The 27,049-nt window shown below is 36.8% G+C and overlaps 1 protein-coding gene across 2 annotated transcripts in view; it reads right to left on the reverse strand.

Moving 5' to 3' along the window:
- Positions 1 to 3,623: 3,623 nt before the first annotated feature.
- Positions 3,624 to 27,049, reverse strand: part of Glce (glucuronic acid epimerase) — an 86,120-nt gene continuing 62,694 nt past the window's right edge. Inside the window, exons 3-5 of one of the 2 annotated variants that reach the window (XM_047541181.1) lie at positions 16,424 to 17,022; positions 14,482 to 14,727; positions 3,624 to 7,627 (exon numbers count right to left, since the gene is read on the reverse strand). In XM_047541181.1, coding sequence (XP_047397137.1) covers positions 6,603 to 7,627; positions 14,482 to 14,727; positions 16,424 to 17,009 — 1,857 coding nt within the window. In that variant the 5' untranslated portion in view covers positions 17,010 to 17,022 and the 3' untranslated portion in view covers positions 3,624 to 6,602. The remainder of the gene's footprint in view (positions 7,628 to 14,481; positions 14,728 to 16,423; positions 17,023 to 27,049) is intronic. The other variant, XM_047541182.1, reaches the window with a different exon arrangement.

Consider the following 27,049-nt stretch of genomic DNA (forward strand, 5'->3'; position numbering starts at 1 on the left):
CAGTTGTGGACTCAGTTCCTCATACTGACTATTGACTCTGGTAGTAGGGAGGATCTTCTCATCTTTGCTGTTGGTAGGAAGGCATTGATAATTAGTTAAGACAGGCTAAAAACAAAACAACAACAAAAAAGCAAAACGAAACAAAAATCCAGAACTATAGTTTGTTGATTGCAGACACTAAGTACTCTGAATATTTATTCGAGCTCAGAAGAAGTCGTCCAGGCAATTCCTTCTGGTGGATGTCCCCTGATGGACATGATGCCTGTTGCCTGCAGAATTAAGATAAGACACACTCCTCCAGATTGCTCTGCCATGCGACTGATGGGATTTGGGAATTTGTTTGAGGTCTCCTACTGTATTCAACTGAATTCCAGAGATTTAATTCACCAGGTGTTAAAAAGGAAATAACAGGATGCCAGGCACTAAATTTAAAGTGTGTATTCCCGCCAGGTGTTTGCTTATAGACAAGACCTCACCTCATTCCACTCCAGGGACTGACTCCCTTCTCTGGTCCCCAAAGAGGTGAACGCTAGGTTTCCTGAACTGAAATGGAGCAGCCATTCTTATCTCAGTGATTTCTCGAGGTGCTAACGATAAAATGAAGTCCCAGGCAGGCCCAGCTCCTCCTAAGATGAAGTTGAGGTGCAGTGAGCTTCCGGTCACCAACACGTCCTATCTAAATTGTATGCTGAGCACCAGTTAGTGGGCTGTTCTTTCTCATCCTTCGCAGGTTGTTTTTTCTTCCTCTTCTGCTGTTGGCTCTGCTCCTGCCTGCATGGCTTGCTTTGCAGTCCTGTCATTTTGCAAAATCTTTCTACTCCTGGAAAAAGATTAGGGAAATTACACTGTGGCTGCTATTTAACATTCAGGAAATGCAGGATACATATGCAAGTTATCAATCATTCTTACCAGATGGTAAATGTATCTCTTTTTACCAGAAATTGAGCAGCAAACAAATTCATCACCAATACAACATTTAAATTTGCATCCATTTTCAATTTGACATCCTTAATGAGTTGGTATGATGAAAATCAATATTTTATCCATATATTGTTGACTGTTTTAACAGTTATAATGATACAGGCTTAGGACTAAAAAATTCTCATTAAACAAAACCTCACAACTTGCAATTTTCATACACCATATCTATACTTTTTTCTCCCCAGCACCTGAGACTTCTGTATTCATAATGGGCTAATAAAAATGGCATGAGAGGAAGAAAACTAAAAATTGAACAACTTATATTGGTGTATTTTTTAGCATCACTATTTACATTTAGTGGTTACCTTTTGTAGTTTAGAAAAGAAAATCAAGATTGAAGAGTGCTGTATTCATTGGACTGTACTATGAGGCCTATGGGGTAAAAGAAATTCTTGATTCTCTAATGGCAGAGCCAGGGTGGCCCAGTCTCCTGTGCTCCAAATGTAGATTTCTTAATTAAATGTCCCCTGAATAGCTCTGGATTTTGGCTTTCGCCAGTTCTCATTCATTTAATAGGAACCCTGGTTAGTCTTGTGTGTGTACTTAGGGTGAAGGGTGGTTGTTATGGGCTGAATTGTCCCCCACTCCAACGAGTTCAGATGTTGAAGTTCTAACTGACAGGAGTGTGACTGTATTTGAAGACAGGGCCTTGAAAGAGGTGATTAAGGTAAAATGAGGTCATACAAATAGTCCCTAATCCAATATGACTTGAGTCATAAGAGATTAGGATGCAGACAACACCAAGGGACAACATGTAGAACATACCAAAAGGACAGTCACCTGCAAGCCAAGGAGGAGCAGCCTCAGAAGAAACCAACCCTGCAAACATCCTGACTTTAGACTTCCAGTCTCCAAAATTGCGAGAAAATTAGTTTAAACTACCCTAGTCTGTGTGTATTTTATTATAGCAGACCTAGCAAATGAATTCAGTGGAGCAGATTGGAGGAAAATGCAGAATTTATATCATACTATTCTCAATAATACACTATTATTAATTAGGACTCAATTGTTGTAAGTCACAGAAACCTAATTCAGTTGACTTAGCACACACAGGGAATTCATCCAGAGGATACTGTGATACTTCATGGCACCTGAATGGAATTCAATCGGCCTCTGAAATGCACTGCAACCAGGGCCTGAAGCACTGAAGAGATTCTGGTTTTCATCTTTCCTTTTCATGATGTATCTGCTTCAGGTTTTTTTTTTGTTGTTGTTGTTGTTTTTGATCCATCCCAATTTTGGATTCCTGGGGAAGAAACTGTTGCAGCAGTGATCAGAGCCCTGTGGGTAAGGAGGCAGGAAAGGAGCGCTTGTCAGTCTACAGATTCAGTCCCCTGTAGCCTGGAGGGCCTTGCCCCCTCATCAGGGGCAATGGGGAAACAAAAATGAGATGTTCTGTGCTAAAATGGCATGACCAATGGCATTAACACTTCTGTTACAAACTGCAAAATCAAACAAGAGTAGCCAAGACCCATTCAGTCCAAGACTGTTTGCAACCTTATGATTATTTCCCAACTGAGGATGGTAGAGAAGGAACAGCTGGAGAGAATGCTGATTAGCAGTTTGTCAAAATCCGAACATTCATCAGCAGAAAAAAGCTGATGGGTGATCAATAGGAATTCCATGACAAAAATAGTACAGATGTTTAAGATAAAAAAAGGTGCACTGAAACATACCATGAAGTCATAGACTGGTTTCATATGTATTTGGGAACCTAAATCACTATTCTCTGAGGGGAGAGAAAACATTAAATAATGCTCATCATTCTGAAGAGGAAAGTATAGAAAATATAGGAAGTACAAAACTCTCAGAATGAATCTACATCAGTTACCAGCCTGAGTGAACAACTGACTGACCACACAGCGTAGCATTTTATTTTTGACAGTTTTATGTGCTTTGGTACCCCTGTAGACTAATGCTCCTTAAAGCCAGGGTGCTAAATGTTTTGTTCCCCTCTTTGTAGGACACTTAGTATTGCTTATCTAGACCACACTTGTTGTCTTGTCATCAGGATGGTGTGGTCCTGAGGAGGTCCCCTAAAGGGAGGTAGACTCCAACTCAGGTCCTAAGTGTACTCCATGTTGCTGCAGAAAGGAATTTGAGGATGGGTCAAAGTGAGGCACAGATTGATTGTATTGATAGGAAGTAGCGTATACTCTGAGACAGGGTAGCGTGCAGGGAGGCGCCCACTAGTCACATCTTAGCTAAGCATGTTTAAACACGTACGACCAGTAGTATAGGGACGTCCTCTAAGAAGGTGTTCTTAGTTTTTGTGTTGGTAAGAGGACATATTGGCCATTACTGGGATGGAAGGGTTATCTTCATCCTTCTGTTTTTGATGCGTTCCACTTGCTGAACATAGTACCTGTAGATAAGTCTAATAATTGATTTAATAGTTCTGTTTGTGATCAAGGTATGTGAAAGTGACTTTTAAACCTGACTTTTTAATCCATTAAAGTGGACTTTAAATCCTGGGCCCTCTTGTATTCCTGCATGTCTTCTATCTATCCTTCTTTTCTCTCCTATCTCAGCCTCACTAGATGCCACAGGTTGAAAAGGAAATGATGGTCAGCAATCAGCTTGCAGGGCTCAAAGTTTTAAGATAATCAGAGAAGAAAGAGAAATGTCCGGGTGTATTCCTTTTAAGATACAAACTTTATTTTACAATTTTATAAAGCAGCTTTACATTAAGCACAAACAATCCATTTACTTTGTAGAGAAACAAAATACCTTTCCATCTGCAAAAAATCAAGTTTTGCTGTATATAAAACTAACATGTGCACATTGTGCTTAAACTGCAAAGTCTGTACAGCTTTACAAAGGACTACCCTTCAGAAGGGCATCCAGTAAACACTTTATTGCATATTTAACACATGGTATATAACCCACATGTACAGTGGAGGAGAAACAAGAAAAACAGTTACAAGGATGAAAACAGCAGCTTTCAGTGAAAGTTTGCATAACACAAAGGAAAGGGACCGCCACCTCTGGGGAGTTGTGCTTGTGTGTCATTTTGCATTTGCTCATGTACACTGCATGGTTCTTGGGTGAAGTGTTTATGTACAATAACTCCTAACGGGTCAAACTTGACCTTCGTCCAGAAACTTTTGGCTTGTTTTACAACTGAAGTGGCAATAGACTTAACATCAATGCTAACCCAAGGTAAGTGGAAAACAAACCTATAATCTTAAAGAGAAATCTAAAGGAACAAATCAAAACTTTAGAAGACCCTCCCTGTTCTCTCTAAACTAAGAAAGCATTTTACATGATTTAAAACCCCAAACACAGTAGTTGTTTGTAGAAAAAATGCAGTGGAGGATCCCAGTCCCTCCATGTGTGCCCCAGCTCTCCAGCATCACAATCACCTGAATGCTTGTTAAACATGCAGATTATCATGCTTCACAGGCAGATTTAAAATATCTGGGATCTACATTTCCATAAGCTCCCAGGTGATCCTGAGGCATCCTGAAGTTCTGACAAGCATCTGTACTGACAATGCTGCTATGGGTTCAACTCATCCTCTTAAAACATTCTGGGATCACAGGACAAATCAAGTTGCTGTTGCAATGTGGAAGGCAGGCAGTGTAAAATCAGTGAAATAGCAATGTCATTTATAGATCAAAAAAATCTTTCCTTCTTTAGTGTGAAAGAACGGCCATATTGTTAAGGCACTGATATTTGTCACAGAAGCAGTACCATATTGTTTTCACTGATTCCCCTAATCTGAAGACCAGTGTGCAAACACGGAGCAGAAGTCTGGACCGTTCTAAATAATAACAAATATGATGAAGAATAAGGTTCTCAGATGGGATAAAGTTTATTTCGAGTACTGGCATTGAAAACAAAAGAGGGAGTCTTCATTTTTATTGCCAAGACAATAAAACACATTTTATATCTTTAAACATTGCTGAGTCATCCAATGCATAAGAACTACAAAGATTAAAAGCTAGGGTAAAGCCTAATAACCCACAACTGTTGTTGTGGGCAAAATTAAGAGTTGTGGCCATAAAAATTGGGAGTTTAAGCTTATTTTTCTACGGCCAGTTTGAATTTGCCTTCAGTGTAGAGCTCAACCTTCTTGACTCCTGCTCCCTTACGTGCTATTATGGTTTAGATACATATCACATACACATGTTCCCAGCTTCTAAGTAGTGGTTGGTAGGCTGAATTAATTAAGATACAGTGTGTAGGCAGGTAATCCATCTGGCTCTTAAATGTCTATCTGATAGAGGTCACAAATAAACTGCATTGTGTTTATCAGTCCCTTGGAAGTGTGGGGTCTCCTGTTTCCAAACTGCAGGTTATAGTATTGATTTGGTGCATTATCATACCCTAAAACAAAAACCAGAGCAAAATCAACCTCCTTTGTTTTAACCTAATAGCTGAAGCCCTATAGCAGACATTGCCCGTGGTCCGAGGGCTATGAAACCTATTTATGTGAGGTTTGGTATGACAAATAACCTAAATAAAGCTCTGATTATACATGGGCAGCAAACACAGTAGCATTTCTTTTATTTAACAGCTGGAACAATTTAAAATTAAATTTCAAAGGAAAAACAATGACAGAATCAATGGTTTTGAAAACGATAATCAAAAATAATCTAGGCAGAAAAAAAACTTTACTATGATTCATGTATGTAATATATTTAACCTAGTACTTTTCCTTAAAGTGTGGGGGCGGGGAATCCTAAAAGGAAGTGATGGTAGGCTTAAAGTTACAAGTGCCCTTCCAAATTTAGGTTTGTAATAAATATTCCACATAATGTCTCCCCAGATGCTCCCCTCCCCATGAACAAAACTCCCAAAGTGTAGTCTGAAATGAAATATGATTCCAAATAGTGACAAGAAAGAAACCATCACGTTGGGGGCTGAGGGAGGGACAGACTGATTATCAAACTTTTACTGATTGTAGATCAAGTTTCACAAAACAGATAACATTTTTGTAATTTCTTGTGCAGTCAACAAGTTCCATTTTAGTTGTGCTTAAATTATATAACTGTGAAGCCTGAACACTGGTTGTGTTTTTAATTTACATATTTCAAGAAAACCATAATTCAAAATATTCTCCATATATAACAAATTGAATAAATGCAACAAATGTTCATTCACCCCCAAGAAATGAATCTATAGAAAAGAAACAGCTTTTTAAAAAGTTGAACACAGTCCACTATCCAGGCTACAAGTACATTTTTTACTGTATTACAGCACATAATTTTTTGAAAAGTCTGCTTTCAATATAAATATAAATAATCACATTTTAAAAGAACTCCATACCAAGTTCCCAGGTAAGTGCTAAGCTGGTCAGTAACAGCTACTTACCATGATTTTCCCACGCTGGGGCAGGACTGGACCACCTGTGGGGCTGCACGAGGAGTCAAGCAAGGCTACGATAAACACCTCGTTTGCCGACTAAACTCTGCTCTAAATGCCTCCTACATTTCTAAACACCCAACCCATGGAATGCAATTATTTCAGAAGATAGGTTTTAAGGATCACTTATCACTTTGCTTTAATCCACAAAAACCTAGTGCACGACCTTTTAAAATGTGCCTGTGCTCTGCTGAGACAGAGCCTGTAGTTTCTGGGTTCAGAAGAGGCTGAAATGTGATTTTGGTTGAGCTCTAGTTGTGCTTTGCTCTGCTGCCTTTAAGGTAGCTTTTCCACCTCTTCACAAATTCTTTGAAGATTGGGGACTCATCAATGGTACTGAGGAGCTGCAGCTGATTGATGTGGGTGGTATGATAGTCCCAGCGAGCCAGGTTGGGAGCGATGCCAAGCATGAAGTGACGGAGGTCATAAATGGTTCCTGAGCCAGTATCATACAAGGGTAGCATGGCTTTAAGGGATTCCATGCCACGCTCATACAAGGACCTTGCTTCTTTCCCAAGTTTTTCCCCTGCAGTTTCTTTTAAGTCATACAGCCCAATTAAAGAATACATAAAGCCATTTAAAACAAAAGAGCTAGGTGTGGTTGGGTATTCTTCATACCAGTCATGTTTATTCATGAACACAGCTTTAACTCCATGCTGCTCTGACAGAAACTTGTAGGGGGCTGTTGCCCTTAAAGCTGAGTTGAGGAATACATGGTCTTTTGTCAACAGATAGGCCCTGACTAATGTAGAAATGGCTTGCCCTTGGGCCATGGCAGAGTACCACCCTGGCTCTAAAGACTTAAACCCTTCCCCTAGCTTACGAGTCACCATAATTGGCCAGCCACCTTTCTCATCCTGATTCCGGACCAGCCAATCGCTAGCAGCAAAGAACGCAGCCATGTGGGCTGTGGTGGAGATGGTAATGTTGTCAAGGAATCCCTTCCCTTTTGCAACCAACCTAACCACCTTTTTGGGCATGATTTTGGTTGGCTTGACAGCTTTTGTGTTGGAAAGACCCACTCCTTTCCTGAGGTCAGTGACCAGGTCCCTGGTAACTGTGCTCCATGAAGTTCTGGGTCCAATGCCATAGTATATATCTCTTTCTTTAAAAGCAATCAGTTGGGTGTTTGAGACATAATGTACAGTGAAGAGCTGATTCTTTTCGGTAGTCTCTAAAACCACGGACACACTCCCATTTGTCAAGAACTTGAGGTCAAATGAAATAATAAAATCTTTTGTGTTTCCCAGTTGCAAGGACACACCTTCACTGGTCTCTGTAGAGGGAAAAATACCAACAAAGACTGTTAGTATAAAAGCACTTTTGTATTTGAAATGTAATTGCAATTTATCTTTGATAACCACTGACAATACAAAATTAAGACCTGGGCATTTTGTGTATCATAGCATTATTTATGTGTGTGTGTGTGTGTGTGTGTTTTAACTAAATTAACCATAAACAAAAGACAGAATTGGTGAGTTCATGATAGCTTCTGAGCACTGGGCCAAAGCTCAGACCTTTGGCCATGTCTGGTTTAAAGGATTTAGAGCAAGTTACAAGGGTATTTTCAAATTGTCTTTTCTAGATCTAATGCCAGCTATCAGTAATCAATGACTATTCTAGTATACCCATTCTGCAAAAAGGAAAAAATAACCAAAAGCTAGCCCAGCACATATTTCAAAAGAAAGGTTAGAAGTTCTAGAAAGACTAGCCATATACAAGTTTTCAATTTCTAATCTAATTAATATCTAATATGTGCTTACTATGTTTTAAGTACTTTATATATATTAACTCATTTAATTCTCTTAATTATAAGAGGTGCTAGTACTGCTCCAACTTTATGGCTGAAGAACTGAGACACACAAAAGTTATGTAACATGCCCAAGGTACAAAGTGTTGTTATATAATATGGCTTCACAATACATGTCCTTAATGATGAAAAGGGTAAGTTTGCTTTTGATATTCTCTAGAGTTCAGAATAGAATTACTGAAAGTTAAGCAATGGACTCATATAGAAAAAGTAAGAATGTGTGTGTGAGAGGGCAGCATGAATTTCTCCTCTACCACTAGCTTTGAGAAAACAAAATATACCTCTTTCAGCCTTGATTTCTTCATTGTTAAATAGTTATTACTTTACTTTGCAAAGTAATTGTGAGAATTTTTTAAAAAGACAATGGTTTATAATGCAGTAATAGGGATAGTGATTACTATCACTAATTATCACATAATAAAATAGTAAAAGCTGTTTCATCTGACAAATTATTAAATAGAACATTCACTTGCATCATCGATATAGTACAATGATGAATTCTCAAAAAGACGACTTTCTGAATACTGCTCTATTCGTATATATTCTACCGTTATATCTCCAAAGAAACTGAGCATATCAAAAACAAAACAGGAGCAGTAAGAACAATAACAAAACTACAGGTGGTACAAATTTTTAAAGGAAAACAATAAAATGATCTTTATACAGCTTAAATTTCCACATGTATTTTCTCATTTGATTCTTAAAATTATCTTCTGAAGCTATTAAAGCTGGAATTATTTCCATTTGAGATAAAGATATGCAGGTTTTGTAGATTTTTGTAAGGGTAAATAAGGGTTTGCTCAAGGCCAAAAGCTAATTAGAGGTAGAGTAGTGACTAGAATCCAGATTTTTTGGACCCAAGTTCAAAGACTGTAAGAAAGACAAATGCTGTGAATGGCATCCTCAGGAGAGTATCAATGGAAGGGTTATTTCTCTTAGACACAATCATAAAATCATATCTCTGCTTTGGGAAGTCATTGAGGAAATCTTTAGCATGTCACTGGAAGTAAAAATTAGAAATGTGAACTTATGAGTGTATATGGTGTGAACAACTTGGAGAATGCCAGCATGTTGAGTTCGTTATTTAATTTGTAGCACCAGATTCTATCAGTATGGAAACATGTGGCCCCAGGTTCTTAATTACTCCATTTTAATGGAACAATCATGGAAGCAGTAGTAAGAATGAGGAGGACACTGTCCAAAGGGAGGAAGGAAGAGAGGGAGGGAGTGGGTAGGTGCTGGGGAGTGATACTGGTCAAATTTTATTATGGGATTGTGTGCACATACAAATAGGTAACAACAAATCCCACCACTATGTACGACTACTATGCACCAATAAAAAATGTGGAGCCAGGCATGGTGGCACAGGCCTGTAATCCCAGGTGCTTGGGAGGCTGAGACAGGAGGATTGTGAGTTCAAAGTTAGTCTCAGCAACCACAAGGTGCTAAGGAACTCAGTGAGACGCTGTCTCTAAATAAAATACATAATAGGGCTGGGGATGTGACTCAGTGGTCAAGTGCCCCTGAGTTCAATCCCCTGTACTCCACCACCAAAAAAAAAAAAAAAAGGCGGGGGGAAAAAGGCAAACAAAATGAGAATGTCATGATAGACCTATGTCTCAAATAAAGCTTTGAATGACATTTTAAAATTTGATTTTACAAGTAACCTTTAAAAGAGCAAAAACCTATCTTATCTGGCAAAATACCAACACATACTTTCTCTCCTAACTAGCATTTTCCTGCTTCCAGAGTGAAATGGAGTCTGAAGTTCAGCACAATTTTGCTGAAACACTGTTGGATTCTGAATTGACTTATGAATCACTCAATACTAAATTATATTCTGCAAGAGCAGACTATCTTGAGTGCTCCTTATTTTTTCATTCTTAGGGTAATGTCTCATTCATCAGACAATATTATTAACTCTGACATCTATGCTGGCCAAACTGGATAACAATGACCCATCTTTAGAAGTACAAATGAGAGGAAACTGAAGAATTCATTTCCTCTCAGAATTCTGTTCTAATTCTCAATTTATTTATAAAAATGTAATGAAATGACATGGTTAAATAAATCACCTTATAATGTCTCAATATACCAGATCAGTCTGAGGAATTCAAGAATGAATGATGTCATGGGATATGACCTTTGAAAAAATTCATTAGTATTTTTCCTAAAATGTTAACACCAGCAGAGGGGGTTACTGAGTCATATAGAGAACAATCTTCTATTTCAATTAAGCAACCTACAACTGTATTCTTCACAATTCTATGAAACAGGTCTTTTAATTTTCATTTTATAGACCTACACAGGAGGTTAAATAACCTGCCAACATCACTCAGGAGGATTTGAATGGTAGCAAGTCGTATGGTAAGGTTCTGAAGGCTCCTGGAAATATGCTATCTGAAGACTCCTACTTCAAATCTGCTAATAGGAAGTTCTAATTTTTCTATTGTATGAAATCTTTGACCCCTACACTTTCTGAACAGCCATTCCTAGGAGTTACTGTAGCTTTATTTTTGGCACATAGGGTACATGCACATACTTTAGGAAACAAAGGATGATAAACATTTTAAAATGATCTTGTCAATGATTTTGGGGGTTTGACACTAAAAGCACAGGCAACAGAAGCAAAAATGTGGGACTATATGAAACTACATTTTTCCATGGCAAAAGGATCAATCAACAAAATGAAAAGGTGGCCTGCAGAATGGGAGAAAGTATTTGTAAAACATCTATCTGATAAGGAGTTAATATTCTAAAATATGTAAGAAACTCATATAACTCCATAGAAAAATAATCAGTTAAAAAACAGGTAAGGGATCTGAATGAACATCTTTCCAAAGAAGATATATGCATAGCCAAAAGGTACAAGAAAAGGTGTTTAACATCCCTAATCATCAGGGAAATGTAGATCAAAACTATGATGAAATATCATCTCACAATTGTTGGAAAGGCTATCATCAAAAAGACAAATGCTAACAAAGTACTGGTGAGGATATGGAAAAAAGGGAACTCTTGTGCACTGTGAATGGGAATGTAAATTGGCAGTCATTGAGGTTCCTCAAAAAATTAAAAATAGAACTACCATATGAGCCAGCAATTCCACTTCTGGGTATATACCCAAAAGAAATTGAATCAGTATCTCAGAGATAACTGAACTCCCATAACTGCAGGGTTATTCATAATAGCCAAGATATGGAAATAACCTAAGTGTGCAGAAATAATGGATGGATAAGGTGATATGTATGGTGGAATATAATCCAGTCATAAAAACAAGGAAATTCTGCCATTTGCAACAACATAGATGAACTTTGAGGGAATAATGATAGTGAAGTAAGTCAGAGAAAGACAGATACTATACGGATCTAAGAAAGCTGAACTCAGATTGTACAATGGTGGTTGGGAAGTGGAGGAAATGGAGAGATGTTGGTCAAAGGATATAAGCTTTCAGTTATAAGATGATAAGTTCTGGGCATCTAATGTACAGTATGGTGACTACAGATAATAATACTGTACCATATACTTAAAATGTGCTAGTAGAGATCTTAGATACTCTCACTACCACATGTGCACAAAAAAGGTAACCATGTGAGGTGATAGGTGTGTTACTAACTTGACTGTGGCAATAAATTCACAAGATAAAACATATATCAAAGCATCACATTATATGTCTTAAATATAATAAATTTTTATTTGCCAATTATGCCTCAATAAGGTTGGAAAAATCAATGTCTTCATATAGAATGCAAATTGTTATCGTTAATCAACAGGTTTACTATGTGGAATGAGAATAGGTCCTACTTAGAACCTTAAAGAACACTGAGAGAGATGAGGATCAAGGCAGAAGAGAAGAAGCTTGCAAGGAGCCTAAAAAAGAAAGGTTACAGAGATAGGAGGGGAAGGCGAGGTCCTGGAAATGAAACAAAGAATGTTTTGGAAAAGGAAACAATAAATTTAATAGGATAGAACAGGCATAAAGTTTAACTTTATTCAATTTTAAAATCAGAAAAAGAAAATATTATTCAACAAATGATAAAAATAGGTTACGGATTCATATAATGGTTGTTTAGATGCTTTTGTTCCATTTCAGGGAAAAAAATTCAAGGTAAAGAAAGTAAAAATAAAAGGCCAACACAATTCAGCTCCTGGTCTTCCAAAGCCTCGCCTCACTTAGGCATATGCTTTAAGGTACAATTCTAAATTTCTTCTCAACAGTGATTCTCTGAATTTACCTTTCATGAACTCTGTGTCTTCTAAATATCCTCATCTCTCAAACCTGACTCCCTTACCGTGCTCTGCTGAGTAGTAAATCTCATGTAACTAAATTCATTCCCTCTCACAGACTTGTAACTACAGAACACCCAGGATATCAAAACCTGCATCCCACTCCCAGCTATCACACTTAACCAACAGGAAGTGCTAACTCTGAGTAGGTATGTCCCACTGGCACAGCAGCTGTCACAGAGATCCTTCCTATATATGCTTACAACCACCTTAGGAAGTAGTTTACCTTGAGCTACTGGCCACAGATTGAAAGGCTAAGATCAAGATCCCTCATGTAGAATGTGAGAACCTATCTTCTATATTTCCCAGAGCACCTAAAAGTGTACACTGAAATCTGCTGCTCTAAATAGGATAGAGTTCAGAATATTGTTTTAAGAAAAACTCCCAGATATCTGAGGAAATCAAGATGAGGGTTGCTATTTTCTACCCTAATCTAGACCAATTAAGGAATATAAAACTGAGCTCCTTGGGTGCACCCAAAGCTAAATGTTGTTTTGCTCAGTGTAACACTTCCCCACTGCAATAACCCAAGCAAAACATTATTAAAACATTTTCTTGTAACTTCTCATCCAGCGAAGCCTATTGTTTAATAAGCAAAAGTGTTCCAAGTACTGGAATATCACAGAGTACCATGGGAGAAAAGAAGGTCTAGCCATGGAATAAAAACTAAAGGTCATCCATTATTTGCACTGCATTAAGCACTCATAAATCCATTACTTAAGGCCATCTAGAATGAGTTGATTTATATTGTGGCTTTCAAGGTCTATGAATTACACAGTCATCAATAAAGGACAAGAAAAGAATATAGAAGAGGTCTTAAAACTTTTCCTCTCTTTTTATTTACTGACTGCAAGGTTGGTGGGAGCGGGGAGCTCTGATCTTAACAACATTTCCCCACAGAGAATTAAGCCAGAGGTGCTGAGATTATTTCATTGTCTTTTTAAGTAATGGAGTCATTAATTCTCATGGATATTGATTAGCGCAGAAAAATACATTACATCCTAATTAATGAGACTGTCTTAGTAAAAGGGGAAATGTTGCATAAAGTTAATTTGATTTTATAAGTGATTTTATTAATGAAAATGGTTTTATATGAAGTTTGAGATAATTTAGTACATTAACAAAATTCAATAAGGGAGCATGTCTACTTGGTAATGCTACATTTTCTTGAAAAAATAAAAAGCTAATGATAAAAACATGCAAAGGAAAGGATGGGTCTTTCCATAAAACAATTTCTACCTTGGTGCAGAATAAACTATAAAATAATATACATTACAAATAAACTATATAAACTGTACTGAAATATTAAAATAAACCAAGGAGTTCTGAGGGTATAGTTCAGTGGTTCAGTGCTTACCTATCTTGTGCAAAGCCCCAGTTCAATCCCTAACAATGCAAAAATCAAACACCAAAACTTCATTCCTATGGGATATGGAACCCTGGAGGTACACACTGTAGTGATACCGCTTTTCTGTGTGTGTGTGTGTGTCTGTGTGTGTGTGTGTGTGTGTGTGTGTGATGCTGGGGACTGAACCCACGACCTGGGGCATACTAGGCAAAAGCTCTACCACTGAACTACATACTTAGTCCCATAATCTCTACAGCTAAGCTTTTCACATAATAAATATTCCTTTATATAACCTGGATTTTTTTTTTCTCCTGTTACTGGGGATTGAACCAGCAGTCCTCTATCACTGAGTTATATCCACAGACCTACTTAGTTTAACTTTGAGACAGAGTCTTGCTAAATTATGATCTTCCTGCCTCCAGTCACCCAAGTTGCTGGAATCACAGGTGTGTACCACCATACCCAGCAATAACCTTGATTTTTTTTTAAGCTATTCCTTTATTAGAGATTTCACTTGGATGACACCATTTGTTTATTTACTTATATAACACATTTATTTACTTATATAATATTAAGGGTCTGCTAATATGATTTTAAGATCCACAGTAAAATTTTAAAGGGAGTACCAGGGGCTATGAATCAATATAAAATTCATAAAATTAGCAGACACATATAGTATATAACTTACCTGGAGCAATAAACTGTTTAACATTGGTGAATCTAGATTTGTCGGCCACGCTGGCCATAAAGCAGCCCTTTGGCACAGTCCAGTCATTAGGTTTGCTGTTTCTGTCCCTGTCTTCTGCTGTTTCATACACGTCTATGTGAGGGGGTTTCTCAGTTAGATTCTTGCTATAATGACTTAACCCATACTGTGCAATCTGGATTGGGTAGAAATAGCCTTGAGGTCCCCACTGAGTAGATAATGGCACCCCTGTAAAAACAGAAACAAAATGAATAATCACATCCAGACATGTACTGCTTATGGGACTTTGGTTAGTTTTCATAAGAGTGTTCTTATAAAAGAGTAAGTGTAGCCCCTCCCATGCTCTGGCTTCCTCTAGCACCATTTGGTCTCTTGCTGTCACAGGTGCTCCATGATGCCATCCATGATGTAACATGGCCAAGGGGGTCCTAGCCAAAACCAATATCATGCTGTTTTGAGTTCACTCCCAAACTCTTTTCTTTATAAAGTGCCCATCCTCAGGTATTTTGTCATAGCAACAAAAGATGGATAGTACAGGGACTGTATAAGCCAAAAGACCAAGGATATATAGATTTTTAATATTTGTATCCTCTTTTCAAAGGATAGCCCTCCCCCAAAATTGAAACAGAACTATCACTTAATAAAAGGTAGGTTTATATAAGCTCATTAAAGGTGTGTGATGACTATACTAATGTATAACTGGTGTAAAAACTGAGAATTCTCAATGGAACAGAATAGTAGGCTAGCAACATCTTCCAGAGTATTCATAAGAATTTAGCATAAAGATAAAGACTGCATTCATGAATCAGGAAAAGAGATCATTTGAAACATGTTTGGGGAAAGAAATCTAAAATTAGTATCAAACTTGCACCATTTGCCGAAATAAAAATCAATTTAGCTGGACTAAAAAAAGTTAAATGTGAGGCTGAGGTATAGAGCGCTTTAGATAATTCATTAAAAAATTTCTTGTAAAATTTTAAGTAACACTTATTTGATATTAGCGTTTATTTTAGTAGTATATGTAGACTCCAATTTCCAATTTGACAGATGACCACTAACTTCAGAGACACTGGCTTTATACTTTTGACCTGAGGGAGTCTGAAAACATCTACAGAGTTATCTTGTAAGCACAAACTTGTTTTCAAAGCAAAAATATACATTAAGTTAAAAGTTGTTTCAACATTTTAATAAATTAATATTAAAGTTTAATATTAAAATTAAAATTATGATACTAAAATCACTTTATAACCAAAAGAGGAAAGTGAAATAAAACCTGAACCAATCTCAAAATACATAGTTTCCCCTGTTCAAATGATATACTTTAATGTCAAATTTAATTTCCTTCTTGTCAATTCCTAGGTTTGAAAGCAAATTCCAAAATGTACTAATAATCCCTCAGGAACAACTGCTTCAGGTTTCTAAAGATAATGAAAGGTAGCATGCATAGACTGTAGGAGTCTGGTATAAGTTCAGTGTCTACGTACTGTCTTATCCTGAGGACTTAAAATGTCCTTCCAGAGATGAAACCTGTCTAATCAGGTAACATGACAACACTGGAAAACTGAGAAGTCGAGGGGATGCCCTCTTTCCCTTTCTCATCTCCTCTCATAGGATAATAATGGTGTATTTTAAAGCAAAATTTCTGGAAATGCCATGCTTTGACCTCACTGGTGAGAATCTTAGACTCTGAGGAAGGTTAATGGAACTGTCCTATCTATTCAGGTATGATGATAATGCAGCCCTTAAATCATATTGTCTAGAATCCTACCCGAGGTTCAAACTTAACCTGTTACTTTTTGCTAAGACAGAATGATGAAAGGTCTTTTGACACTAAGTTATGTATATGCTGCATAATTAACATCTAGTTTCTTAGTTCTCAATATATCAGGCTAGAAAAATTCAAGTGGAGCAGATAGATACCAACCTTCAACCCCACTTATGCACTTGACTCTGTCTCGGACTTCCACATTGTAGCCTTCAAAGGACATAAATACACCATCAGGGTGATAAGGGGCTCTCTGTGCATAGACTTTGGAATAGCTATGAGAGAATTCAAACCGATCATAGCCATCATACTGAACCACCTTTCCATAAACATCAAAGTATTTTTCTACCCAAGTGAAAGGCAGAAAGACTTCATTCCCCTCTCGTCTCCCTTTAATTGTGTGTTCATCGTTTATGAGACAGTCAATTTCTTCATATTTGAGCCCTAACACCTTGCTTCCCCCATTGCTACTGAAGCCCCCAACGACAGGGGGTGCTTTCTGTTGTTCCTGAGGGAATGCCTCCTCAGACTGCTGTTTGGCCATGTGGTTCACATAATGGTTACTCTCAGATGCTGCTGCTCTTTTCTCTAATCCATCCACTCTGAAGCCACTACTCAGGTGCCGTGGAAACTGGATCGCTTTGTCACTGGAACATTTATTCCACAAAAGTACTGTGACCAAAGTGAAGAGTGCACAGATGATAATCAAAGTCTTATAGTTGACCCGAGCTGCCAAGCAACGCATATTCAGACCATACCTATGGAGGCAAGAAGAAAAATGTATGCAAAGATGTTATTAATATTTCACAAGATAACATTTTCTTCTTTTTTAAAATGTTCAACAACATTAGGATTATTAAATGCAGGTAATCTGATGAGATTTAAAATTACTGACTCAAACTTTTCAGCATGGACAAAGAAGAGTTAAGAGGTACTCCATCTTTGGTAAAATGCTAAGTTGGCATAAACCTCTAAAGCAGAGGTACCCAAATTTTCTTAGTTTGTGTTCTCTTGGTATCTTGGTAATTTTTCAAAATGCCTCTAAGCCAAAAGAAACATCTTATAGTTTCATTTTATAAGCAGTCAAGACCAAACAATTTCAGTACTTACGTCGTAATATTTTGGTAGCTGTCTGAAAAACAACAGCCCTTTAAAAGGAAAAACACTGACACCCATGTTGCCAAATCCAACAGTGAATTTTTAGTGCTCATCCTACTTGACCTCTCAGTAGCATAAAAGTCAATAACTTTTTCTTCTTGAAACATTTTCTTCCACTGGTTTCTAAGGCTCCATTCTTTCTTGGTTCTCCTTATATCCCACAAGGTTGCTCTTCCTTAGTCTTGCTGGAGCCTTCCTTCTTACCTCCCTGATCCTTTAAATGTTGGAGTCTTAGGGTCCCAGTCTGAGGACTTCCTTTTTTTGGGGGGGGTTGGAGCGGGTAATGGGGATTGAACTCAAAGGCACTTACCACTAAGCCACATTCCCCAGCCCTATTTTGTATTTTATTTAGAGACAGGGTCTCACTGAGTTGCTTAGCACCTCACAGTTGCTGAGGCTGGCTTTGAACTTGAGATCCTCCTGCCTCGGCCTCCTGAGCGCTAGGATTACAGGCATGTGCCACCATGCCCAGCCCTCAGACTTCTCTTTTAACTCCTAAGTGATCTCACCCAATCTCATGCTTTTAAATATAATTTCTATTCTGACTATCCCCAAGTTCTATCTTTAGGTCAGACCTTTCTTTGGAACTGCAGTATATATATCCAACTCATTGCTATCTTTACTGAGGTCAAATAGAATGCTGAAATGTGGCTCATGAAACTTATCTCCTAGTAATAAGAGAAAGCAAATCAAAACTACCCTAAGATTCCATCTCACCCCAATTAGAATGGCGATTATCAAGAATACAAGCAACAATAGGTGTTGGAGAGGATGTGGGGAGAAAGGTACACTCATACATTGCTGGTGGGGCTGCAAATTAGTGCAGCCACTCTGGAAAGCAGTGTGGAGATTCCTCAGAAAACTTGGAATGGAAACACCATTTGAGCCAGCTATCCCACTCCTTGGTCTATACCCAAAGGACTTAAAATCAGCATACTACAGAGATACAGCCACATCAATGTTCATAGCTGCTCAATTCACAATAGCCAGACTGTGGAACCAACCTAGATGTCCTTCAACTGATGAATGGATAAAGAAACTGTGGTATATATATACAATGGAATATTACTCAGCTATAAAGAATAATAAAATTATGGCATTTGCAGGCAAATGGATGAAATTGGAGAATATCATGCTAAATGAGATAAGCCAATCTCAAAAATCCAAAGGACAAATGATCTCACTGATAAGTGGATGATGACACATAATGGGGGGTGGGAGGGGGGCAAGAATGGAGGAAGGAGGGACTGTATAGAGGGAAAAGAGGGGTGGGAGGGGTGGGGGGGAGGAAAAAATAACAGAATGAATCAAACATCATTACCCTATGTAAATGTATGATTACGCAAATGGTATGCTGTTACTCCATGTACAATCAGAAACAACATGTATCCCATTTGTTTACAATAAAAATAGATTAAAAAAAATTATCTCCTAATCTTTTCCCTCAACCTGTTCCTCTTTTCCTACTGCTTAAACTAAAAACTTTGACTCTACTTTTGTTCACTTCATATCCATTGAGACAGGAAATTCTGTTGGCTCTACCTTCAAATGATATTCAAAATCTGACTTCTTTTCACCAATCCCACTGTTACCACATCAGAGCCACTGCCATTTTTCACCTGGAACACTTCAGTGATATCCAAACTGGTCTCTGCTTCTACCCCTGCCACTATTCCACCCCCAAGTCCATTCTCAACATAGCAGACAGAACGATGCTTTTAAATTTAAGCAAGATGATGTCACTGCAGTCCTGATGGGAGAAGAATTTGATGCTGTTGGCCCTGCCAGCCATATGCTGTACCAGTCAGTCAAGATCACAATGCAGACATCACTGGGAAACATGAGAAATTGTTTTAGTTATATGTGCAATGTAAGGAACATCTCAGCCTGCCGAGAGTGGAGTCAGGAGGCTGAGTGATATTTGTCACGGTCGTTCTGTAATTTGTTGTATGGTGTGAAGCCACAACTACTTATTTTATTGTTTATAAACACTTCTTTACATTTTTCCTATAATAAACCTTTTCAGTAGCAATGAGATTTTTTAAAAATGAAAGTGTTTAATGAAAAATTTAATGCTGACTTTATTTCTTAAGAAAGCTAACAGTGAATATGTACTTCACTCATTTCTTTTAATTCCAAGAGAAGGTGAACTTTGAGTCACTGAAAGTCTGAAAACTTTACTCTTACTCTTAGTATTTTGGCAGGATAAAAATCCCTTGGTTGCATATTATTTTCTTTCAAAATGCTGGAGGCAATAATTAATGTTTTAAAGCTTTAAGGTTTATTGATGACAGGTTTCATTTTAGTCTTTTAACTGTCATTACATACATGACTTCCTCTGAATTGGTTTATCCTAGGAATTCTGCAGATTTTGAGAGGATAAGCCTTGGTATGATGTTTGATTCTCTACTTCTGCACTTGCCACACCCTTTCAATTTGAAAACTTGTACCCTTCTATTCTTGTTTATTGCATGTGGTATCTTCTTGAATCTCTGAGTATGAGTTCTTTTTTAAAAATGAAGTTATGTTTTCTCCACTGGCAAATTTTCTGGTTATTTAGTCTCTTTTTTTATGCCCTTAGCTTTCCTCACATGCCTGGTGATCTTTGATTACTCATTCATATTTAAGACAGAATGACTCATTAGTCAACACAGGTTTCATCTCTCATTGTTGAAGATGGTCTGTTTCGGTGGTGGTTGTTTTGTTTTTGTTTTTTGGTTTTCTGCCACATTGTTCTTCTGAGAGGGATAAAAGGAGAGAGCTCTGTGTGGGCCGGGCACAAGCTGAAAGCAGTGTTCCTCTGGGGGAAGTGGGTGGGAAGACAGCAGACCTAAATGCCAGACCAAAGATGGTTTTTTCTCTTTTGTTCTGGGGGACATAATGTGTACTTTAGAAGCCTTAGTCTTTCCCAATTTCTGTAAAGAAAGTCTGCCTGGTGTTTAATCTGGGATTCATGGCAGCAATCAGTAGTCCAAATGCAGGGATGGAAGAGGTATGGGGAGGCAAAGAGAAGGTATGGTTGGGCCTTCTGGTACCCAAACAAAGGTACGGAAATCTGTCCAACTATCATCCTTTGGTAGTCTTCCTATTTACTACTCTTGGTTTCTTTATTTCTCACTTCTATAGATTTTATTTCAGTCAGATATCAGGAGGGAAAGGAAACAAAAATTAGGGTTTGGTTTGTATTGAAAATCATAAACAGATTTCAAAAGTTGAAAACTCAATCTAGGTTGAGTATACAAAATGCTTGGGCCCAGAAGTATTTAGGATTTCTTCAGGCTTTGGGATATATGCATAAACATAAAGAGATTATCTTGGAGGTGAGACCCAAATATAATCACAAAATTCATTTATGTTTAATATTTACCTTACATACAAAACCTGAAGGTAATTTTATACAATTTTAATAATTTTATACATGAAATAGTCTTGTGCTATGAAATTTCCACTTGAGGCATCATGTCAGTGTTCAAATTTTCACGTTTTGGAGCATTTAGGATTTCTTTTTTTCCCCCCAGTGCTGGGGACTGAATTCAGGGCCTTGTGCTTGCTAGGCCAGCACTCTACTACTCAGCTACATACCTTGTCTCAGGATTTCAAATTTTTGGATTAGGGATATTCAAATATATATGCAATGGATTTTATCATTTTTATTATTACATGAAAAACTGTGTTAAATGACAAAAAAACCAAAGTGCAGTAAAGGAAACCTTCAAAGGTCATATAAACTGAGTATACTATATTAGAAGGTAACCTGATAATGCTAAATGATATTTACTTTAAAAAAAAAATCCCTCACCAAAATCACTAATGTGTTAATATTTGAATCATGTATCAGCTATGCCTACTAACATTTTGACCAATTAAAATAGAAATACAAAGTTTTTTTGTTCTATCTTTGAGAGTAACTCTGCTTATAAAGCAAGGCCACCTTTATAAAGAAAAATCAAGATTTAAAAACTTTCAGCAACCCTTACACTGATGTTTGTATCTGACACCATTCCTTGCTAAAAGTAATTGGGGCCTCTTATGAGAAATGGGTGATTCTAGGTGAGGGGCTGGGATACCATGCCAAGCCAGGAAACAAGGAAACTTTCAAATACTAATGGAATCATAATCCAGGGATCAAGAAAGCAGCAGGAATAGAATGAAGTTGGAAAAATGTTAATAACTGCTAAATCTGACTGACAGGTATTCTGAGGTTCACTGTATTATTTCATATACTTCCTGCTTTTAGTGTGTATGTGTGTGCATGTGTATAACTGGGAATCTACCCAGGAGCTTTCTACCACTGAGCTCCACTCCCAGCCCTTTTGTTTTTAGAGACAGGGTCTGGTTAAGCTGCAGAGGCTGGCCTCAAACTTGTTATATCCTCCTGCCTCACAACTCCTGAATCACTGGGATAAGAGGCACGTGCTGTAGTACACAACTTAGGCTTTATGTCTAAGCATTTCCATAATTTAAAAATATAGAGGCATAACAAAGACACAGATCTCAGCCTGGGAGGTTCCCATTCCTATTTGTTAAAACTGTGAGAATGATGCCTCAAATTGACTGAAATATACTTAATAAAAATTCATAAGTCTACAAAAATATTTGATAAGACCACATAAAAACTTAGGTAACCTTAGCTGGAGAATACTGATAATTAAGTAAAAGAATTTATTTATTTGTCCTGCCCCTGCAGGAGCAACTGTATTTCAGAACAAAACAATAGCTCCAGTCAATAAAGTATTCTCTTTTATAGAAAGACAATAATATAGAAGGAAAAAAACCCCAGAAGATTAACTTATGCAATCTTTCATGAAATTACTGATTCAAGCAAGTGTTATATTCAGGTATATGCTTGCTATGACTTAAAGATTTAGAGTGTGCAAATAACACCAAACAGATCTTCTAGTTGAATGGAGAAAAAGATGAAACTCTACAATGAAGGGATCAGCACATTACCCCAATTTAGTGGTCAGTTTTGGTTTGATTAATGGTGACTTATCTAGACATGTGGCTCCTGATTTAACTTGGTTCTCTCAGATCTTAAGATGTAATTTCTAGTTAACAGGAAATAAAAGAAATAGAGGAATTAAATGAAGAAGTAAAACCAAAAACATCTAGAAGGCTTTGCCTCCTTGAGTAAATTAAAGATGTGCAAAAGGAGATTGGGTTAGATTTTTTTTTTTTTTTTTTAAGACACTTAAGGATATAACCACCAGATGTGAAACTTGGTCCTAGTCTGGGAACTCTGATGATAGACTTGATAAGAAGGAAAGACACTGAGATAAACAAACCGTTTACCAAATAACACATTTACTATGACCTCACTTTAGTAAACAATGCATAGATAAGTCTTTATTTTCTAAATCCATATGTCACATTTATTGAGTTTTTAATCGCAAAAATGCAAAGTTACCAAGGGCAAATTCAATTTTGCTAAATATTGGAAGAAATGTAAAAATTAAGTTTAAAATGTCTAGAAATTATTTCATTTTCAAAACAGGCACTTTTATGGAGGGAGGAAAATGATAGAGAGATGAATGGAGCATGGAGAATCCCCAACAGTTGACATGCAGTATTCACTACCAATTAAATAAAGGTAAATTCAACAACTTTATTATAATGTTGCCAAATTATAAAAAACTGATCACAGATATTTTCAGATTTCAAAAAGTAGATTACATGAACATTCTGCTAGGGACAAATAATAGCAACTTTTAAAAGTTAGTAACCAGAATTTTCTGATGAGTGGTGATAAAATTCCTACTTATTTTAAAGCTTTGCCATATCTATGAGCTAATTTTTTAAATAAAACAAAAATCCCATAAAATAAAAAAACTTGAAACCTCACCTACTACAAACCTATAGATTTGTTTCTTTAAAAACAAGTAAAAATTGTTTTTAATAACTTAAGAGATCTAAAACAGAAAATAACATTTGGTAAGCATCATAAAGTAACTGAACAATTTCTTTGTGGACATAGCAGAACTTAGGGAGAGTAAAATATAACTTTTAGTTTTCTTCTTGGGAGAGCAAATATATATGATTTGCAGTTCAAAGAACTTTTCTGTGATACCTTTTCAGATTCATTTTTCTAACTGAACATTTCAAGTAACTATTAAAAGTAATTCAGTAAACATCAGGAACTGTGGATATCACCATGAGTTTTCAAAACATGAATGTTGTGTTTCAGTAAAGGATAATCTTTTAATAAGTTTTTAAAAGAATTTATTTAAAGAAAAATTTTATTGGCTTCCCCGAATAACAGAGATCAAGGCTTGCTTGATTACTGTTTTATCTTATTTGCATATCTAAAAATTGGTATCTTTTAAAATTCCTTGATACTGAGAAAAGAGAAGGGAACAATAATTGTTCAGAAAATGAAATAGATTGGTTCAATCGGCATCTTTTAGCATTTACTATGTAGGATGTAAGGCACTCTCCATGTCCCTAAGTAAATACAATAATGCTATAAAAAACTGTAAAAAAGTCATGTAGAATATGCTAGGAAACACAGAAGGAAGTCCTGAACTCTCCCTTTTTAAGATGTTCAGGAAAGTTTTGAGGTAGATTGCATAGAAGACAGATAGCCACTGCATACTACCAATCAGGATTTTTTTAAAATCTTTTTTTAGTTGTAGATAGACATAATACTTTATTTTATTCATTTATTTTATGTGATACTGAAGATCAAACCCACTGCCTCCCACATTCTAGGCAAGTGCTCTATCATTGAGCCACAACCCCAGCACCAACAAGGATATTTGTTCCTGCCATTCCCTCTGCCTGGCACTTTATTTCCTTAGCTATCCATTTGGCTTACTCTCTTACTTCATTCAGGTCACTGCTTAAATGTCCACTTATCAGAAGTGCCTTCCCTGACTTCTCTATCTAAAATGGCAGATCTCACCCCATCCTTCTCTAGGTTCTTACTGAGTTTGGTAAATTACATACTTAGTTATCACCCATCTCTAATCCACTGGAATTTAAGTTCCACAAGGTCTGGGATTTTGCTTCTCCTGGTCACTGCTGCATCTCCAGTGCCTAGAAACGTACCAGGCTCACTAGAGGCCTTCCCTGAAGATTTGCTGAATGATGGAACATTGCTAAATACGAAATTTATTGTTTTTTAAAGCAGTGATCTGAACTAGATGACTCTACTAGGCAACTTTGCTTTTTTCTCCATATTTAGGTATTTAGAAATCATAATCCGAATTAAAAAAAAAAAAAAAAACCGAACACAACTGAGATGTTATGTCTTGGTCAACTCTTTAAAACAGATTTACAATTTACTGTTGTTTACTGTTTGTTAGACCAAAATTTACATTATATAGTCAACTGGTTAAATATTCAGCAACAGCTCTAACTTAAAGAGATTCACTAAAGAGAACAGGGACAAAGCCAAGATGAGAACTTAAAAATGTGATTTAAAAAAAGCTTTTGTGTTTTCCCTCTTGTATAGATGATGAATTTGAAGTTTGTGATGTTACTGACTGAGGTCACATTATTATTTGATGGTTCACATAAATAGTATTGAGAAGGGATCTGAACTCAGGTTTGTTTGTCTGACTCTTAAAACCTGTGCTCTATAGTATCAGAGGGTATTTGGGGCAGATAACACAAATACTGTATTTCAAAAACTGAATGCTTCTCCTCAGGAAAATAATTTATAACAGGTTGCCAGACAGTGAATTGAACTCATACAGTAAGAGGTATTGTTTTAGGCAAAGTTGAATGCTGACTTTGAGTCAATAGTTCGCAGTGGTAAAACACAATTTAATTGTAAGAACAACCTAAGGTTAGTCAGTCTTACCTTCCCTGTAATTAACTTGTTTGCTTTTCTCCCTGCCTGGATGCCTGATGATGATGATGATGATGACTATTTATCAAGGGAAAGAATGAAGTTTCACCAGAAGAGGCTTAGTTGTCAGTCTCTTTTCATAAGATGTTCCTGTTGTCTGACAACAAGCCTGTTTGAATTTCAGGTTCAGGTCATCCTTCATCTTAGAAAGTTTTTTCCTACAGTGTTTAATAACCGTTCCTGTTCAATTAGTTCTGACTCTTCCCGAATATCAATTCTATACATTGGATCTCTTTGTTCTTTATGTCTACCATATTTTTCTTCATTTTCATTTTCATTTCCTCTCTCCTCTTCCTCTGCATTTTAGGGAAGTTTTTCAAACTGGTATTCCATAACATGAATTTGCTTCTGGTGCACATTTTAATTTAGATACTGCATACTGAATTTTCTATTCTATTCTTTATTATCTGAATTCTGTATTTTTTAGTTTCCTTATTGTTCCTTATTTTTTAAATCTAATACCCTTTTAACATGCCTTTCAATTAGCTCGCTTTCCCCTTTTGCCCCAGCCTATTGTCTTGTGAACAATATTCACTTTCCACATCTCATTCCACAGACTCCACATTTTTTCATTAATTTTTATTTTTATTTTTGGTGGTACTGGGGATTGAACCCAGGGTCTTGAGTATATTAGGCAAGTACCCTACCACAAAGTTACAGCCTCAGTTCTTTTTGTTTTACATTGAGACAGAGTCTCATCAAGTTGCCCAGGCTGGCCTTGAACTTATAGATTCTCCAGTCTCAGCTTCTTAAGTAGCTGGAATTACAGATGTGTGCCATCATTCCCAGCAGACTCCATAAGTTTTTAAATCTGCAAGCATAAAATTTGTTCTCTATAATTCTTAATAGTGAAGTAAATGTTTATATCAAAAGTACATGCTTTTGGCCTCTACTGAATGCTACATTCCTCTTTCTTCACGGTTGCAGAATCTTAGATTCCATTCCTCCAGTATTTCCTGTAAGTCAAAAGATAGATCTGGAGGTTTGATAAGAGTAGGATTTTTCAGCAAGACTGTTTCATGATAAAAGCGTGAACTTTTAGGGCTGTGTTGCGGCTCAGTGGGAGAGCACTAGCCCTGCATGTGTGAAGCAGAGTTCAACCCTCAGCACCACATAGAAGTAAATAAAATAAAGGTATTGTGTCCATCTACAACTAAAAGATTAAAAAGAAGTGTGAACTTTCATCAGGAAGTATATAATGTCCAACTGTATCTTTTTGTGATGTTATGATTAATCCCTGTATTCAAGTGTCGTTAGCCTAATCCAGTCACTTTAAAGCTCTCCATTCACATAATAGTTCTATCAGTCCTTAATATATTAGTTAGAATACTTGGGAAAGAAAATCTGACCCTTACCAACTACATGGTTACCCTGAGATCACATAGTTGTATAGGAAAGACAATTAATGATTGAATCTTTCACTTACCAATTTGCAAAATAATGAGTTGGCTCCTTAATAACTTTCAAAAATAATGAGCTTTTAAAAACAGTAACATATATTTATAGATTTTTAACATATTTGTTGTATTTCAACCTACTGCTGTTATTGCTTTTTGTTGCTCAAATTATCCTATCTTTAGCCAATGTGAATCTCTTCAAGTTGGCCTCTAAGTCCTTTGGTATTACAACTGGTTTCTGAAAGCATTCCTGCTATCTTGTATAACAAAATATACTAGGTTAATTATGTATACTTCCTGCCAAAGATGAAACAGCCATTCTTCAGAGTTTTAGTTTCTTTTAATGTGAACATCTAGATAATGTCTAAGTGGGATTTC

The sequence above is a fragment of the Sciurus carolinensis genome, chromosome 2 (assembly GCF_902686445.1).
Source record: "Sciurus carolinensis chromosome 2, mSciCar1.2, whole genome shotgun sequence".
Lineage (NCBI taxonomy): Eukaryota > Metazoa > Chordata > Mammalia > Rodentia > Sciuridae > Sciurus > Sciurus carolinensis.